Source organism: Dicentrarchus labrax, unplaced genomic scaffold (assembly GCF_905237075.1).
Source record: "Dicentrarchus labrax unplaced genomic scaffold, dlabrax2021, whole genome shotgun sequence".
NCBI lineage: Eukaryota > Metazoa > Chordata > Actinopteri > Moronidae > Dicentrarchus > Dicentrarchus labrax.
The window spans coordinates 3833334-3849167 of record NW_026136708.1 but is presented as its reverse complement, the minus strand read 5'-3'; the positions used below and the strand labels follow the sequence as shown (position 1 = coordinate 3849167).

The 15834-nt window shown below is 39.4% G+C and overlaps 1 protein-coding gene across 50 annotated transcripts in view; it reads right to left on the bottom strand.

The window, feature by feature from the left end:
- Nucleotides 1-15113: 15113 nt before the first annotated feature.
- The window catches only part of LOC127367939 (uncharacterized), a 56819-nt gene continuing 56098 nt past the window's right edge, over nucleotides 15114-15834 (bottom strand). For all 50 annotated transcript variants that reach the window (XM_051408196.1, XM_051408200.1, XM_051408211.1 and 47 more), the window contains one exon: nucleotides 15114-15781. In XM_051408196.1, coding sequence (XP_051264156.1) covers nucleotides 15711-15781 — 71 coding nt within the window. In that variant the 3' untranslated portion in view covers nucleotides 15114-15710. The remainder of the gene's footprint in view (nucleotides 15782-15834) is intronic.

The following is a 15834-nucleotide window of genomic DNA, read 5'->3' as shown; positions in this document are numbered from 1 at the left end:
TGCATTGTGTTTGAACATTTGTGTTAATTATCTCTTCATCAGTTAGGACTGCTTCTTACAGATTCCATGCAGGCTCACTCCAACACTTCTTGCAGTAACATCCTTATGGAATAATATTAGGCTGGTATCGAAAACACAGATGGTGCAGTGCCTTGATCACGTGACATTTCATTCCATATATTCAAACTTCATTTCATATAGTCAGACTTTTATTCCATATATTTTCATTTCATATTATATATAATTCATAAATGGCAATCCATAATATAGATAGGCTTTTATTGCCTTTACTTAATAGTTACAGGAAGGGGCAGAGAGAGCATGTTTCCATTTTGTAAATAGGCCTACTCACAGCTATCAGTCTATCAGCTATCAATGCTCCCACATGTCTGTTGAATATTTTGTTTTAATGCATCAAGAAATTCTGAGATCCAGAATTTTTAGCACATGACCCATTCAAAGAACTAAAAGTGAGGCTATCTTGGCTTCTGCTGCTTTGGTTTCTTACTTTAATCAGTTGCTTGTGAGTCCTCCAACTTTACAGCACTCTAATACTAAATTAGACTAGTACCCCTTTAACCTTCATAATACCTTCCCATTGACTATGCAGGTTGTGTTCCTCCATCATGAATTTGACCCCAGTCTGGTTTGACTTGTTTCAAAAACATAGGGTATGCATTATGATCCAATACTGTGTTTCACCTTATTAGTCAACTCAATACCAACTCATTAACACCAAGCTTGACCCAAATTTCTATAATTTAGGGTCAGTATACCTAATTTATGCGAAATTATATTGTATTTTTTTGTTTTAAAAAAAGCTAAAAATCTGAATAATTTTGATTATAGTTAATATAATAGGAATATATGTTGATTGATTATCACAGTCTGGTATATGTCAAAGTTTAGTCAGGACACCGTTTTGAAAGCATTTATTTTCTTTTCAATGGTGACAAATAATGACACCTGTTGTCCTTCGGGTGTGTGTGTGTGTGTGTGTGTGTGTGTGAGAGAGTGTGTGTGGGTGTGTATTTGTGGTTTGTGTGTGTATGTTGTATGCGTGTATTCAATTCAATTCAATTCAATTTTATTTGTATAGCGCCAATTCATAACAGAAGTTATCTCAGGACACTTTTCAAATAACACAAAGTACACTGAAGTTATGACAATTTCCTGCTTCATGGCGAAACATCAAAATTCAACCACTGTTGACACCAACAAATGGTACCGCTGTGATTTATCATAGCACCTACAATAGTGATCAACAGAACCTGAGGCACAGGTAAACACAAGTTTAGAAAGGATTCAGGTAATTCTGAGCTAGACTAGAGTTTTGACTAAACTGAACAATCTGGAGAAAACTGGTGTGTAGAGAGTGGTAACCTGGAACCTGAAAATGGATCAGAAGGAGGGCTGAGAGAGCTGGAAGAGACCCAACTGAGAAATGTGAAATGTAAGATGTAATCTAATGGTACTGGGTCACGGTGGAAACCTTACAGCAGTCCACAACAAATGGATTCAGTTAAAGTTGAATATTTTTTATCTTGTGAGGCTTATCAGTTACATCAGAAGTGAAGAGTGTTAACAAGAGCAAAGGACGGAACCAAAGGCTTTTCTCGATGGAAAAGATCTTTTTGGTCTCCTTCTGATTGGCTTCATGGTTTGTTGTTCTGATTGGTTGGATGACCCATCTATCACTATTTTGGGCTAATGTCAATCACCTTCAGTATTTTTGAAAGTGTTTGCCCTTTTCTTAACAGTTGTCAAGGACACATTTTCAGAAGGTTTTGTGTAACAAACCATTATTAATGTTAACGTAATTCACATATTGGAATTTCCCGATCCAACCTGCGCAGATTTCCGATATCCATGAGCCATGTCTGCGCTTTAACGTTGTCTCCTGAAATGACTCCACAGGTGATTCCTGCCGGCCAGTCTGCTAGCTGGCTGCAAACTGTGGAATGGATTTCCTGAACGGAGGCGCGGCTCAATGAGACACAGAGTTATGAGACACGCCCCCGCTCAGGAAATCCATTCCTCAGTTTGCAGCCAGCTAGCAGGATAGCATTGAGCAGCATTGTGGCTAGCCAACATGTCCGCTGTGTGGAAATACTTTACACTGGAAACAGAGCAAGACAGCAAAATGCAATGTTTGCAAAGCCGTAATTCAGAGAAGCGCCCTTGCGTCGTACAACACTACGAACGCAATCAAACATTTAAAAAAGCATCACACGAAACAGCACGAGGATTTTTTAGGTGAGCTGTCAGGAATCACTTCTGGAGTCATTCCAAAAACAAGGTAAACTCCAGGCAGACAACGTGAAAGCTAAAGGGATTAGTGGATGTGTGTGTGTGTGTGTGTGTGCGCGTGCGTGCGAGCGAGTGAGTGTGTGTTAGATGTTTACAGTTATTGCACTTTTCTTATATTTCAGATAATTGACATTTTAAAACCTTGATTTGTTGATGCTACAAGAGCCAGTGTACTTGATTTGTGCTGTTCAGATGCACACTGTTTTATTGATAGTGTGTGTAAGATGTTTACACTTATTGCACTTTTCTTATATTTCAAGACTCAAATATTTGACATTTTGGGAATTTAATAAATATTGATATGACAATCAATTTGAAACCCTTACAGTTGCATATTTGTTTTCAGAATGGGATTCTTCCTGTTAACAGGATTTCCTGTTTTTATGACTTCCTTTTCTGACCTTATACTCACCTCAAGTTGCCTTTTGGGACACACATGCATACATACGTACATATCATACTTGCCTGTTGAGAGGAGTTTATTTCAGCCTCATATAAAATCAACAATAATGATAATAATAATATTAAAGCAAACAGAGCTCTGGTATCGGAATAGTATCGGTATCAGCCGATATCCAAATTCAGGTATCGGGATCGGATCGGAAGTGAAAAAATGTGGATCGGTGCATCCCTAGTCTACATGATAGGCTAAAGGCTAGGGCTACACAACCACTGCTACCTACCCTGCTGCTGGCTAATTTCCGCTCTCTTGAAAGTAAGATGGACGAGCTGAGAACTAAGACTACAACTCAGCATGAGATAAGAGAATGTTGTGCTCTTATTTTCACTGAGACCTGGCTTTCGGACAGCGCACCAAACTCGGATCTCCTGCTCCACACACTCCATCCACCGTGGAGACGGTGCGGACCCTTTTATCTACCGAGGGAGTTACTTGCTGTTTACATTCTGCCACAGGTCTAGACCGAACTCGTTAAACATTTACAGAGACCCAACAGTACCACCATGAGCAAGCACTTGGCGACGGGGGCAAGGAAAAAGTGCCTTTTAACTAGGCAGAAACCTAGGACAGATCCTTCGGCTCTAGGGTGGTCATCTGCCTTGACCAGTTGGGGTGTGAGAGAGAGAGAGAGACACAGACAATATGTGTACCACAGATGTACTTGCAGTACTGAAGTGATGCAGTTTCTGCATGTGGTTTTTGTCTTTGTGTCCTTTGATGGTCCACACACCTTGCAGCGCTTTCTCTTGCCACCGGCTGCAACCTAGAATGATGAAAAGACAAGTAGTAAAATCACACACACACACACAACTGCAAGAGGACACTTACTTCAGAAACTTGCTAGAGCCTCTGCCATACTCCTCACTGTGGCTAGAGAAGCTGGGGTCCCAAGACATGTTGTCTCCTTTGAATGTGCGGTGTCACCAGTGCTTTGCCTAGCTCCTCAAGGAAAAGTCGTCTTCTTTGAAGCTTCCTTTGGTTCCAGTCTGGGTTGATTGGTATCCAGATTGTAAATGCATTATAGCCTGAGACATCCAGCATGTTGTAAAAGATCACGAGTGGCCACCGTAGCGTTCTTCTTTGACAGCTGTGGCAGGCCAGCAGCTTGTCAAGGTTGTCTACCCCTCGTTGGGTGGCACTGTAGTCAAGTATGACCTCTGGCTTACGGGCCTCCCGGCTACTTATTGTTCCATTCCTGTGTAGAGTGCTCATGAGCGACACATTCTTTCCTTTTTTTGGTATGCAAGATACCAGGGCAGTGTTGACCGTAAACATAAAGTTGGAGGAATGGACTGGCCTTTATTTTCACAGTTAGAACCTCGGGTGGGAGCTCCAGCCTATTTTTCCAGATTTTTCCAACCTGTAGACACCAGCAATGATAAAGAAGCCAAAGTAGGCATGCAGATGCCCATGATGTCCATCTCTTTCTACTGGTCACCGAAAACACGTCTCCCCTCAAGATTAGTCATATCCAGAATAATTTTCTGAATTAAGTCAGGAATCAGCAGCTTAAAGGATGACTTGATATCCTGATCATGAGTCACTGCAAATCGTGTGGGCCCTGGTACCATCCATATGATGTTAGCAGCTGAACGGGGGGGCTCTTTCACTGGGAATGAAGACCATTCAATCTGTCCATTTTTAGACAAATATATCTATGGGGCTTTTCCTCCTATCATTGTTGTAGTTTTAGTGTGTTTTTAGCCTGTGTTTTCTTTCTATTTTTAACTGTTTTCTTGCTTTCTTACTACTTTGTTCACGTCGCCTAAATACTTTTTCAGCATTTTTGAGCACTTTTTATTTTTTGTTTGTTTACGCTGGTCTCCATGACGACAGGGAGTTGCATTGTTTAAACCCGCGACCAGATGATCGCCCTGAGGCACCCTAGCATCCTGACTGGAGAGAGACCCTCCATACCGGAGGAGCTGAGGAGGAGACGGTGAGGCTGCAGAGTGGGAGTTAAACAGAGGATGATGAAGAGGAGGTTTAAACTCTACATCCCTGCAATCATCGAGCAGATACCGGACTCCAACATCACCCCCTGCTCTCCTCATCCCTGCTGGCGCAGGGTTAATCACCGCAACTTGCGGCCTCTGTGTCGAGCTCCCCAGACAGCCAACGGCTCGGCCCCACCGGTTCCTGCCAGGATCGGCCGGTTAAATGCTAGATCACTAGCGAACAAGACTTTTGTCTTAAAGGATTTCTTCACGTCCCGAGGATTGGATTTCCTCTGTGTGACTGAGACATGGCTGAGTGTTGGTGAATCCAGCGCTTTCACTGAACTTTTACCCCATGATTGCTGCTACTTTAACTCCCCGCGGAAGTCGGGCCAAGGAGGAGGAATAGCGACCGTCTATAAGAGTCATTATAAATGTAAGCAGCTATTGCTGTCTTCCCCTTCACCAGCTTTGAACTGAGCTTATTTGAGCTTGGTCGCTCTCACACAGTGTTGTGTGCTGTGGTCTATCGACCTCCCAAGTACAATAAGGACTTTTTAAATGACTTCTCTGATTTCCTGGCTGAAATCATTCCTAAACATGACCATGTTCTTATTGTTGGGGATTTTAATGTTCATGTGTGTTGTCCTGATAAGCCAATGGCAAAGGGTTTTTTAAACCTCATTGATACTTTTAATCTTGTGCAATCTGTCTGGTCCCACACAAGAACACAGACACACACTTGATCTTGTCTTCTCATATGGTTTGCCCATTTTTAACCTAGAGATTTGTGACGCAGTGTTTTCTGACCATATGCCTGAGGCTGCTCTTGCCTGTCATACAGTTAAACCTCGCGCTGCTGCTTGACGCTGTTGCATTATTAACCCTTCCACTGCTGTTCAGTTCTCGGTTGCTTTCAATCCGAACTCCATCTTTCCTGAGTCTGTGTGCAATACAGAGGAGCTTAGCTCACTCCACCTACCAAACTGTTTTAGACACTGTGGCTCCATTAAAATCCAGGCAGCCTAAAACTAAATCTGAGCCCTGGCTAAATGACACGACTCATGCGGTCAGACGTGAGTGCCGTAGAGCTGAGCGCAAGTGGAAGAAGGACAAACTGCAGGTGTCTTTTCAAATGTTAAGGGAATGCTGGCATCATTATCAGAAAACTGTGAAAGATGCTAAAAGAAAACATTTCTCGGATATTATCCTGTCAAACTGTCACAAGCCTCGTGTTTTGTTTAACACTGTTGACTCACTTCTGAATGCCCCGCTTGTATGGAGGCGTCCCCTGCTGTGTGTGAAAACTTCCTTCACTTTTTTATTCATAAGGTCACTTCAATTAGGGCTCAAATCTCACCTTCAGCTTATGACCCCTCAATCTCTGTCCCCTGCTCTGCTGTCTTTGACCATTTTGAGCCTGTGACTTTTTCCTTTTTACAGGAGGTTGTTGGTCATTTGAAGCCCTCAGGTTCTCCAAATGATGCTGTCCCCCCTCGACTAATTAAGGAGGTTTCCCCCACTGTAGGACCATCTGTTATTGCAGTCATAAATAGCAGTCTGACCTCAGGTGTGGTCCCTGAAAATTTTAAACATGCAGTAGTACAACCTCTCATTGAAAAACCTGCTCTAGATCCTGCAGTTCTTGCTAATTTCAGGCCTATCTTCAAACTGCCTTTCCTTTCAAAAATCCTGGAGAAGATTGTGCAGTCAATTAATGGCCTTTCTGGAAGACCATAATATCCTAGAGGTTTTCCAATCCGGTTTTAAAACCGTGCACAGCACCAAATCAGCTCTCTTAAGAGTTTTTAATGATATCTTTTTAGCTACTGACTCTGGTGACCGTGTTATCCTTGTGCTTTTAGATTTAACTGCTGCATTTGACACAGTGGATCATGAAATATTGATCTCACTTTTGAAGCAGTGGGTGAGCCTCTGGGGCATACACTGTAAACCCGGGTAAGTTGAGTTTACAAAAAAAAAAATTGAGGAAATTTAACTTAAAAACATGAGTACTGAAATTGTTATTTTAAGTTCAATGCACTAACCTCCAAGTTGATTTAACTTAAAATCATTTGTAATATAAATGTATTTGCTCATTTATTCCACTTAAAATGTAAAGCCCAATGCACTAACCTCCAATTTGATTTCACTTGAAATCACTTGTAATGTTAATTGCTTTACCCAATTACTCCACCAAGTGTCTTAAGAGTAAAAAACAAACTTCTGTTTCATTAAAAACCAGAAATTCTAAAAAATAAAAAGCAAAACACAAAAGTACATTCTTTTTATGTTTTATTTTAACTTAGGGCGCAGGAAACATTTTTAAACCATATTATTTGTTCTTGGTTGACCCTGGTGGTATATAACATATTTTAGAAGGGAAAGAAGACTGCCTCTTCTCTTTTAACTTCTGTTGCTCTCTACATGCACGAATTGGAAAGTGGAACCACAACTTTAGCTTTGATGTGCACAATGCCAGTGTCTTCCATGCTCCCACTACACTGTTAGCCCGGATTTCCTATCTAATCAAACAATCAAGTACAATGTAATCAATACATTTAAGTTTGATTGCATTACTATTGAATGTAAGTATATTCTACTAATTAGAAGTAGAATATACTTAAATTTGATAGCAATATAATGTGTGAATAATTTTAAGTTTAATGGCTGGAATTCATAAGTTTTGGTCATGACCACGCCTCTTTATTTCTCGTCACAACAGAATTTGAATCTTGAAGATTAGTGCTGCATTCATTTGTATTGGAAGTTTCGGCACTCCTGAGTTGGGAAGTAATTTTTCCGACTTTGTGGGAAATAATGTGGGAACAACATGGATGTTACAAAACAGATGTGTTGTATTTTAATATTTTTCAGAGTGTTACAAAGACATTGATAGCATACCAGTGGAGATTCACGTTATCAAACTTGCTGAGACGGTTTAAAGCTTTATTTTGTCCCAGACTTGTTGCTGCATGAGTAACCTACATTCCCTAAAACCACAAAAATATTGACTTATTATCAGGGTTTGTGCTATAGTCACTCTTCATGGACAGCAATTAACTTTAATATTCTATTGCACGTTATATCTAAGCAAAATGTATAGGTTATATTAATTTGAAGTTCGAATTAATTTTTCCGATTATTCTGGCAGCACTTGAATGCAGCATTTCCGTTACGTCTCCCGCATTTGTGTTCACCTGTTGCGCCCAGGTTAGCCTATCGAGTCAATGTGTGCTGAGACAGGACGACTGAATCTGGTGAGGGAGCGACCACACTGTGTTTTAATATTTGATTTTAGAGTTGCCACTGTGTGTTAGTTGGCTGTTTGAGCGGTGAAAAATGTTGTTTTAATCAGCTAAGATTATACGCTAACGTTCGTCACATTTTAGTTCCAGAGTAGAGAAAACAACATTTTAACCAGTTAAAGACATTTTCTCTCCATAGTCCATAGATTTAGCTGCAGTGGCTGTTTGTGAGCAGTAAAAACGTTGTTTTAATCAGTAATATGGATATTTCCACTTGCTAGAGACTCATTAGCTCGGAAGCTAATGGAAATTGCAGTTTACAGAAGTTAAATATAATATATAAATATTTTCAATTGATATTTTTTTAGTTTTTTTGTTTTTCTCTTTCCACCTACTGTGCTGTAGAGTGAGCTGAAGTTTCCTAATTCTCCTCATGGACGCAGTCTGATTAATCTGCATTATTTTTTCTATAATTAATTTAACATGTTACTTTGACAGCCCTAAAAGTAATTAAAAACTGGGAGGAAGTCATGTAATGTATTTAATAATTATATGTGATTTAGTTATGTCCACTGTCTTGCAGACCATGGAGCCAACAGACATAAGGTGCCTTTGTCTTCGGGGACTGCCAGTCATCTTCGGGGATGATCCCTCTGAATTCTTCAAAACCTTCCCTGTAAGTAACTACATTTGTTGTAAATGATGCAGGTGCATTGTTTTTTTTTAGTGATTAAAGGTCCAGTGTGTAATATTTATGGTGATTTATTAACAGAAATGTAAAATAATACATATAACTATGTTGTTAGTGCTATATAGTCACCCTATGAAACGAGTCGTTACGTTTTTATTACTTCAGATTTCGCATTTATGTGTACATATACCTCGGGTCCCCCTACACGGAGGCTGACATCTTCCGCTGCACAGTAGCTACTGTGCCAAGCGAAGAAGAAGGCGGATTTGAGGAGTAGGAGGCGGAGGAAGCCGTGTTTACTAATTTCCTCCAGCAATCCTGTCATAGTGGGAGCATGGAAGACACTGGCATTGTGCACATCAAAGCTAAAGTTGTGGTTCCACTTTCCAATTCGTGCATGTAGAGAGCAACAGAAGTTAAAAGAGAAGAGGCAGTCTTCTTTCCCTTCTAAAATATGTTATATACCGCCAGGGTCAACCAAGAACAAATAATATGGTTTAAAAATGTTTCCTCTGCCCTAAGTTAAAATAAAACATGAAAAGAATGTACTTTTGTGTTTTGCTTTTTATTTTCTTAATTTAGAATTTCTGGTTTAAAACAGTTTAATGAAATGTAATTTTGTTTTTTACTCTTAAGATACTAGGTGGAGTAATTGGGTAAATTAACATTACAAGTTATTTCAAGTGAAATCAACTTGGAGGTTAGTGCACTGGGCATTCAATTTTAAGTGGAATAAATGAGCAATGAAATTAATATTACAAATGATTTTAAGTTAAATCTACTTGGAGATAAGTGCATTGAGCTTTACATTTTAAGTGGAATAAATGAGCAAATACATTTATATTACAAATGATTTTAAGTTAAATCAACTTGGAGGTTAGTGCATTGAACTTAAAATTTTCATGAAACATTACTTAATTTTTTTAGGGCAACCGGTTTCCTCAAATTTTTTAAGTAAACTCAACTTATCCGGGTTTACAGTGTATGTTCTATGTCAGTGTATGCATGTCATAACATAAATACATGCATATACTTTTATTTCCATTTTGTGTGAAGCACATAAAGCATGCAATTTATTTTATGTAAACTTCGGGGTGCATTTATCATCATCACTTTGAATATTTTCCTAAAAGTTTTTTTTTTTTTTTTAAACTTGTAATGTTGTCGCTGCGGTTAAGTCAGTCTCGTCTAGCCGGGCGAGGTGAGTGCCTCGCAGCGGCAGGTCGGCTTCGCCACCGCGGGCGGGTGAGTAACGTTAGTGCTGACAAGCTAACGTTAGTTTTCCATAATGTGTGTGCAACAAGACACATTCCCAGGCAGCTGACAGCCGCCGACTCCAGTGTATCCATCCCCACACCGCCATTCTTATTGGCCCGCGTCCGCATTCGCCCCTGTCGATTTTGGCCAGAGTTCTCCATGCTTTTCTTGGCTGCACTCTCAGAAACTTCTGAGAGTTAACGTACCGGTAAATATGAACGTTAAATGTTGCCGCCTCCCAACGTCATCGCGTTGATGACGTGCTGAGAGCGGGATTGCAAGCTCAACGTACACGCCCAAACCACCACAGACATTCTCTGGTTTAATGCTTTTTTAAATGCATAAAACCATGACCATATTCAACCAACTGAAGAAGCTCATTAAAGAGGAAACCTCGAAAAGAAATGCCCTGAAGCTGATAAAGTGGCTTCAGAAGAGGAAACTGCTAAAAAGAAAAGTCAAATGCAGTATATGCCATCAGGATATGAAACTGAAAAAGAGGACGAACAGTGGAGATCTATATGCTTGGTGAGAAATGTATAATTACATATAGGTAAATTTAAAATAATTTGCAGTTATGTGTTGATGTTATGTGTTCATCACCACTGTCTTTTGTGAAGCACCACTCCACTTACTGTAATGCAATAAGCAGCTTTTAGCAATTTTAAGTGACACTAACTGTAAGTTACAGAAACATTCTTGATCAAGTACATTTACTACGTATTTTATTAAAAATAATGTCAGTGTTACTTAAATTTACTTAAGCTACTTGATCAAGACAAAATTTAGTTAGTTTTAATCCGTTTCAACTATTTTAAGTTACATGAACTTATCTGGTTTTATCAGATCAGATGAGAAAAGTCTTCTATGTATCGAGGGCATGGACAAACAGCCTAGGACTTGGTGAGTCACAGGCAGGTCTAAGACTTCCAGCATGGTTCTTGCTGCAATCTATGTACAAGCCTCACTTGGTTCATTCAATTGAACCCCATACCAATCATTTCCTCTTCCACCCCTTTCAAAAACACACCAAGTAGCTAACTTGAATGGGTAGCCAACAAGTCTTTTAAGTCCAGAAGAACGAGGAAGCTGTGCGATGACGACGTGCCGCCTCCGTTAAAGTTTTTTCAAATAGACATCAAGTTCCTGCTTTCAACTTCAAGAGTGGCCTTTTGGTGTGCACAATGATGGCTACTAACATGATGACGAGAGCACAAGTTGCTCTCTGTACACATTAAGTGTTGCAGATGGTGCAGAGCTGCAGAGGCGCTGGCACACAGACTGGCATCTGGACCACCTAGACCTCTTAACAGAGGTCATAGTCTCAGTATAAGGGAAGATTTCTATAACTCAAATTATTTGAATTATTGAATAATCTGTCTTCACTAATGATGCCATGAAGGCAACACTGTCTCTAGTGTCAAACTAATGTAATATTATGTAATTAAAGAGAATTCTTTGCCAGAGGTCATCCAAAAGTAACTATAGCATACAATATCAAAGTAATCCCATTGCTGTGGAAATTTACCTTGCTCCGAAAGCAATTTAAATTGCTTACTTTTGTCGCTAGGAAATTGAAGACCTATCTGTTAAAACTGGCTTTTAATTCAAGATATGCTACACTGTAAATGCAAACATGGTATTTAACTAAAAATAGTAAATTGACCAAAATCAGTTTTTATCAACCTGCTATTAACACTCGCTTTTAGTAAGTTACTTGTAATTTGTGGTTGAAAAATCTCACCAGCTCAGTCTACTTGAGCTGGATTCATTTAGAAAAAGTAAGTTTTTGATAATTGTGCTTTTTTTCTGTTTTGGAATGTAGCTAAGTACATTTACTCAATACTTAAGTACAAAGTACTTTAAACACTTTAATTGAGTTTTTTTTCTTTTCATACTACTTTCTACTTTTACTCCACTAAATTTCAGAGGGAAATATTGTACTTTTTACATTACTGCATCTGTAATAATACATACGTGATATATAATAATAATCACAAGAGCCATTTTCCTCCACTGAGTAGGCTACTTTTACTTTTAATATTTAAAGTATTTCGTTTTGTGGTTATATGCTTTTACTTAAGATTGTGCAGACCCTTTTGTTTCTGTAAGTCAGCGCCAGTTTTTTGTGCTTTCTAGTAATGATGTGTAGTAATGTGGGCTAACGCTAGCTGAACTATATTATGGACATAACGTGGCTATATTTTGATGAAACTTGGTCAATACTTTATTCATTTTTCAATCCACAACTTCCTCGGTGTTGAAAATAGGTAACTTTCAAGACTTTTGTCACGTTAAAATTGAGGAAAAACCTTAGTGTAATATTCGTAGCTGTGCAGTTTCCATGGTTACCACGTGTAGCGCGCCCAATGAGCACGCCCACTGTTTACTCACGCAATGAGAGCCCGAAGATCGGACTCGGTACAGACAAGAGTGTCTCCCTGTCTGAAAAGATCTTAACACTCAGTTTATCATAGCCTGTTATGATAGGGAACGTATTTGCTGGCATACTCAGTGGCTTACATTATTCTTTAAGGTCATCTTGTCCAGAATATGTACATTTTAATACTAGGAAATGTCTTTGTGGGTTATAGGCCTATGTTACAGTTTTCACTTGTACTGGACACAAGATGTTTGTGAGTTGTGGTGAGCTTTGGTTGTGTTAAATTATTGTATTTCTTTTAACTGTCCCCTTCCAGGCTCAGGCAGATAGTGATCAATCCACACATTCCATAATCCCAGCAATAAAAGGTATTTTCACCTAATAACATTGCATGCTAAAGTAAAAGTTATGCTTACATCAGAGAGATCTAAATAAATCTATCTCGTGAGTGGTAAAATTAATTCATCATGTTTTTTAAGAGGCAATTCAATTCAATTAAATTTTATTTGTATAGCGCCAATTCATAACAGAAGTTATCTCAGGACACTTTTCAAATGGAGCAGGTCTCGACTGAACTCCTTATAACATTTTCAGAGACCCAACAGTACCACCATGAGCAAGCACTTGGCAACGTGGGCAAGGAAAAACTGCCTGTTAAGAGGCAGAAACCGTCTGCCTCGACCAGTTGGGGTGAGAGAGAGAGAGAGAGAGAGAGAGTGAGAGAGCGAGAGAGAGAGACAGACAGACAGACAAACAGACAGACAGGTGCACAGCACAACAGTAGCAACAACTACACTAATAGTAGTGACTGATGATGATGAACATGAAGAAGACGACGACAACAGCAACAATGGGGGACAACAAGCAGCGACAACAGCAACAACAGTAATCGTAGCAATAATAATACTTATAATAATAATAAAACTAATATCAGTGATATTAGCAATAGCAGTCAAGCAGGACCATGGCAGGAGGCTCCACCAGGATCCATGAGAACCTGCGAGACGACAAAGCACAAGAACTCCGGGGAAGAAGTGAAGTTAGTAACATGCATTAATGGGACATGAATGAGTGCAGAAGGAGAGAGAGAGGAAGAGAGGAGCTCAGTGCATGATGGGAAATCCCCTGATAGTCTAGGCCCATAGCAGCATAACTATGGTTGGTATGGATGGTTCAGGACTCACCTGATCCAGTCCTAACTATAAGCTTTATCAAAGAGGAATGTCTTAAGCCTACTCTTGAATGTGGTGAGGGTGTCTGCCTCCCGAACCACAACTGGAAGCTGGTTCCACAGGAGAGGAGCTTGGTAACTGAAGGCTCTAGCTCCTGTTCTACTTTTAGAGTCTATAGGAACCACAAGTAGCCCAGCATTCAGAGAACGTAGTGTTCTAGAGGGGTAATAGGGTGCTATGAGCTCTTTAAGATATGAAGGGGCCTAAAATTACATTTTACAGTGTATCTGTGGGGCTCTTCCAGTGGCTATCTGTGGGGCTCCTTGTGCATATTCCGAGTGAAGGCCATCTTCAAATTCACTTTCAGAATCAGAATACTCTGAGTTGATATCTAAATTATCCTCATATTTGGAGACATCTTCCTCTTCCACATGGCTGTGTGCCTGACTCTCTTCAAATATGAGCTCTAAAGCCATCTGACAGCTAAATCTTTTGGTCCTACTGAGAGTGGAAGATTCTGTACTGTCATGCAGAGGTATTTATCTATTTTGTCCCACCCGCTTGATGTGCAGGTGTAACAAAATGTATGATGTTTACAATGTTATGGCTTGCAGGTGGACACAGGGTAAAGAGTGTGGAAAAGTGAGAGCAAACAGCTTCTCTGTGCTTAGATTATAACAATGTAACATTCTCTGTGTGTGTGTGTCTGTGTATGTGTGTGTGATCATGTTTCTGTGTGTCTCTGTGCATGCGGGTCGAACTGACCCGAAGACCATATGAAGGTTGTAAATGTGTGGGGTATAGTAGCATGTGTGCTTAATTAATATCACAGAAAATAAGCTAAGGCCATTGAGTTTCAGCTAGAAAAAATGTATACTTGTACCATTTTTCTTCTTGTAAAAATCTGAAACAGATTTATTTGACCCGAATACCATACAAGGCTTAAGATGATTTGGTGCTCAATAAAATTGAACATGTGAATTTTCTTAGCTTAATGGAGTGATTTGATTTACCATTGCCTGATTGCGATTAGTAAGAGCTTGGAGGATTTGTTTGTGTTGTCCTAATAATATTTCTTGGCTGGAGTCTGCTTCTTTTGGATTTGCTATCCTGTAAATGGGGGAAAGCACTTCAATGCCTGAGTATTGAATTTATTCACTTAACAAAATCATCATTGTATGTGCTATGAAAATAACAGTTGCATGGATGTACAGATGGTGGAGTTGCCACTGTGCTGTGGTGATAAGCTGGCAATCCTGTGAGCCAGGCTTGGAGACATTATTTCCCGGCGTCCAAACGCTTTGCTGTGCAGTGTCTGCTGATGCAGGGTGGAGGAGGGAAGGCGTTTTGCTTCTATTGTCCTTGCAGAGTTAACGACCGCATTCATTTTGTTTTGCTCCAGTACAGTCTGCTGGCAGACTTAATGTTTAAAGCTGCAGATGCTTGTTGGACTCCCATTAGCTGTGCGCTAACCAGGGATCGCAGGAAAAGGCAGTTGTGCCGCTCTTAAATCCTTTGTTGCTAGATCATCAGTGGGCCTAACAAGTTACAAAACAAAACCAGATAAAACATTAAAACCGCTTATTGCTCTGTGGTTGAAAGCCAGGGGCTAGACAGCTGTCGTCATTCTCGTAGCAGTGCAGAGAGGAACACTCTTTGAAGTTTGGAAAGCTTTTTATTTATAACTTTATAAAAATAAATGATTTGAAAAAATATATCTACTGTTCACAGACATTTCAATGAACCATCCATATTATTTAACAGCAAAGTTCATCCTAACTAGCACATTTCTGAGCAAATTAACATTATAGTTGTATTGCATTAATAGTTTTCCAATTTCATTTCTTAATTTAATTTTTACCAGTACATTGCACATTAGCACTTGGCCAGATGTTGAATAATCAATTAAAATAACAATAAAATAGTATATTACAACTCTCTGTGGATGATGGAGACTATTGAAATTATATGTGAAATACAACAAAGATGGCAGAGCCAGAGTTTAGCATAGCTACACCGCTTCCAAATCTCAATTTATATATGTCACACTTGCTTTCCTAAGTATTGTCATTATAGACGGACCAATTGACTGCCCAGTTGTTGCACCAGTGTTTAAAATATTATCCCAGTAAAAATAAAGTTGTCATACAAAACAAAGGTTCAGATTATTTACTGAAAGATCTTACAATAACTGTCTGGTCTTTTGAATCAGTAATGAAATCGATTTTATATGTACATATTATTGTGTTGATTCATATATTCATGAATGACTCCGATGCACCATTGCTGCTTGAGTTTGTCGCTTCTGACACACGATAGATATCTGAAAGACAAATTAACGGTTACTTAGGCAAGTTAATTCAAGTAAGTCAAAAA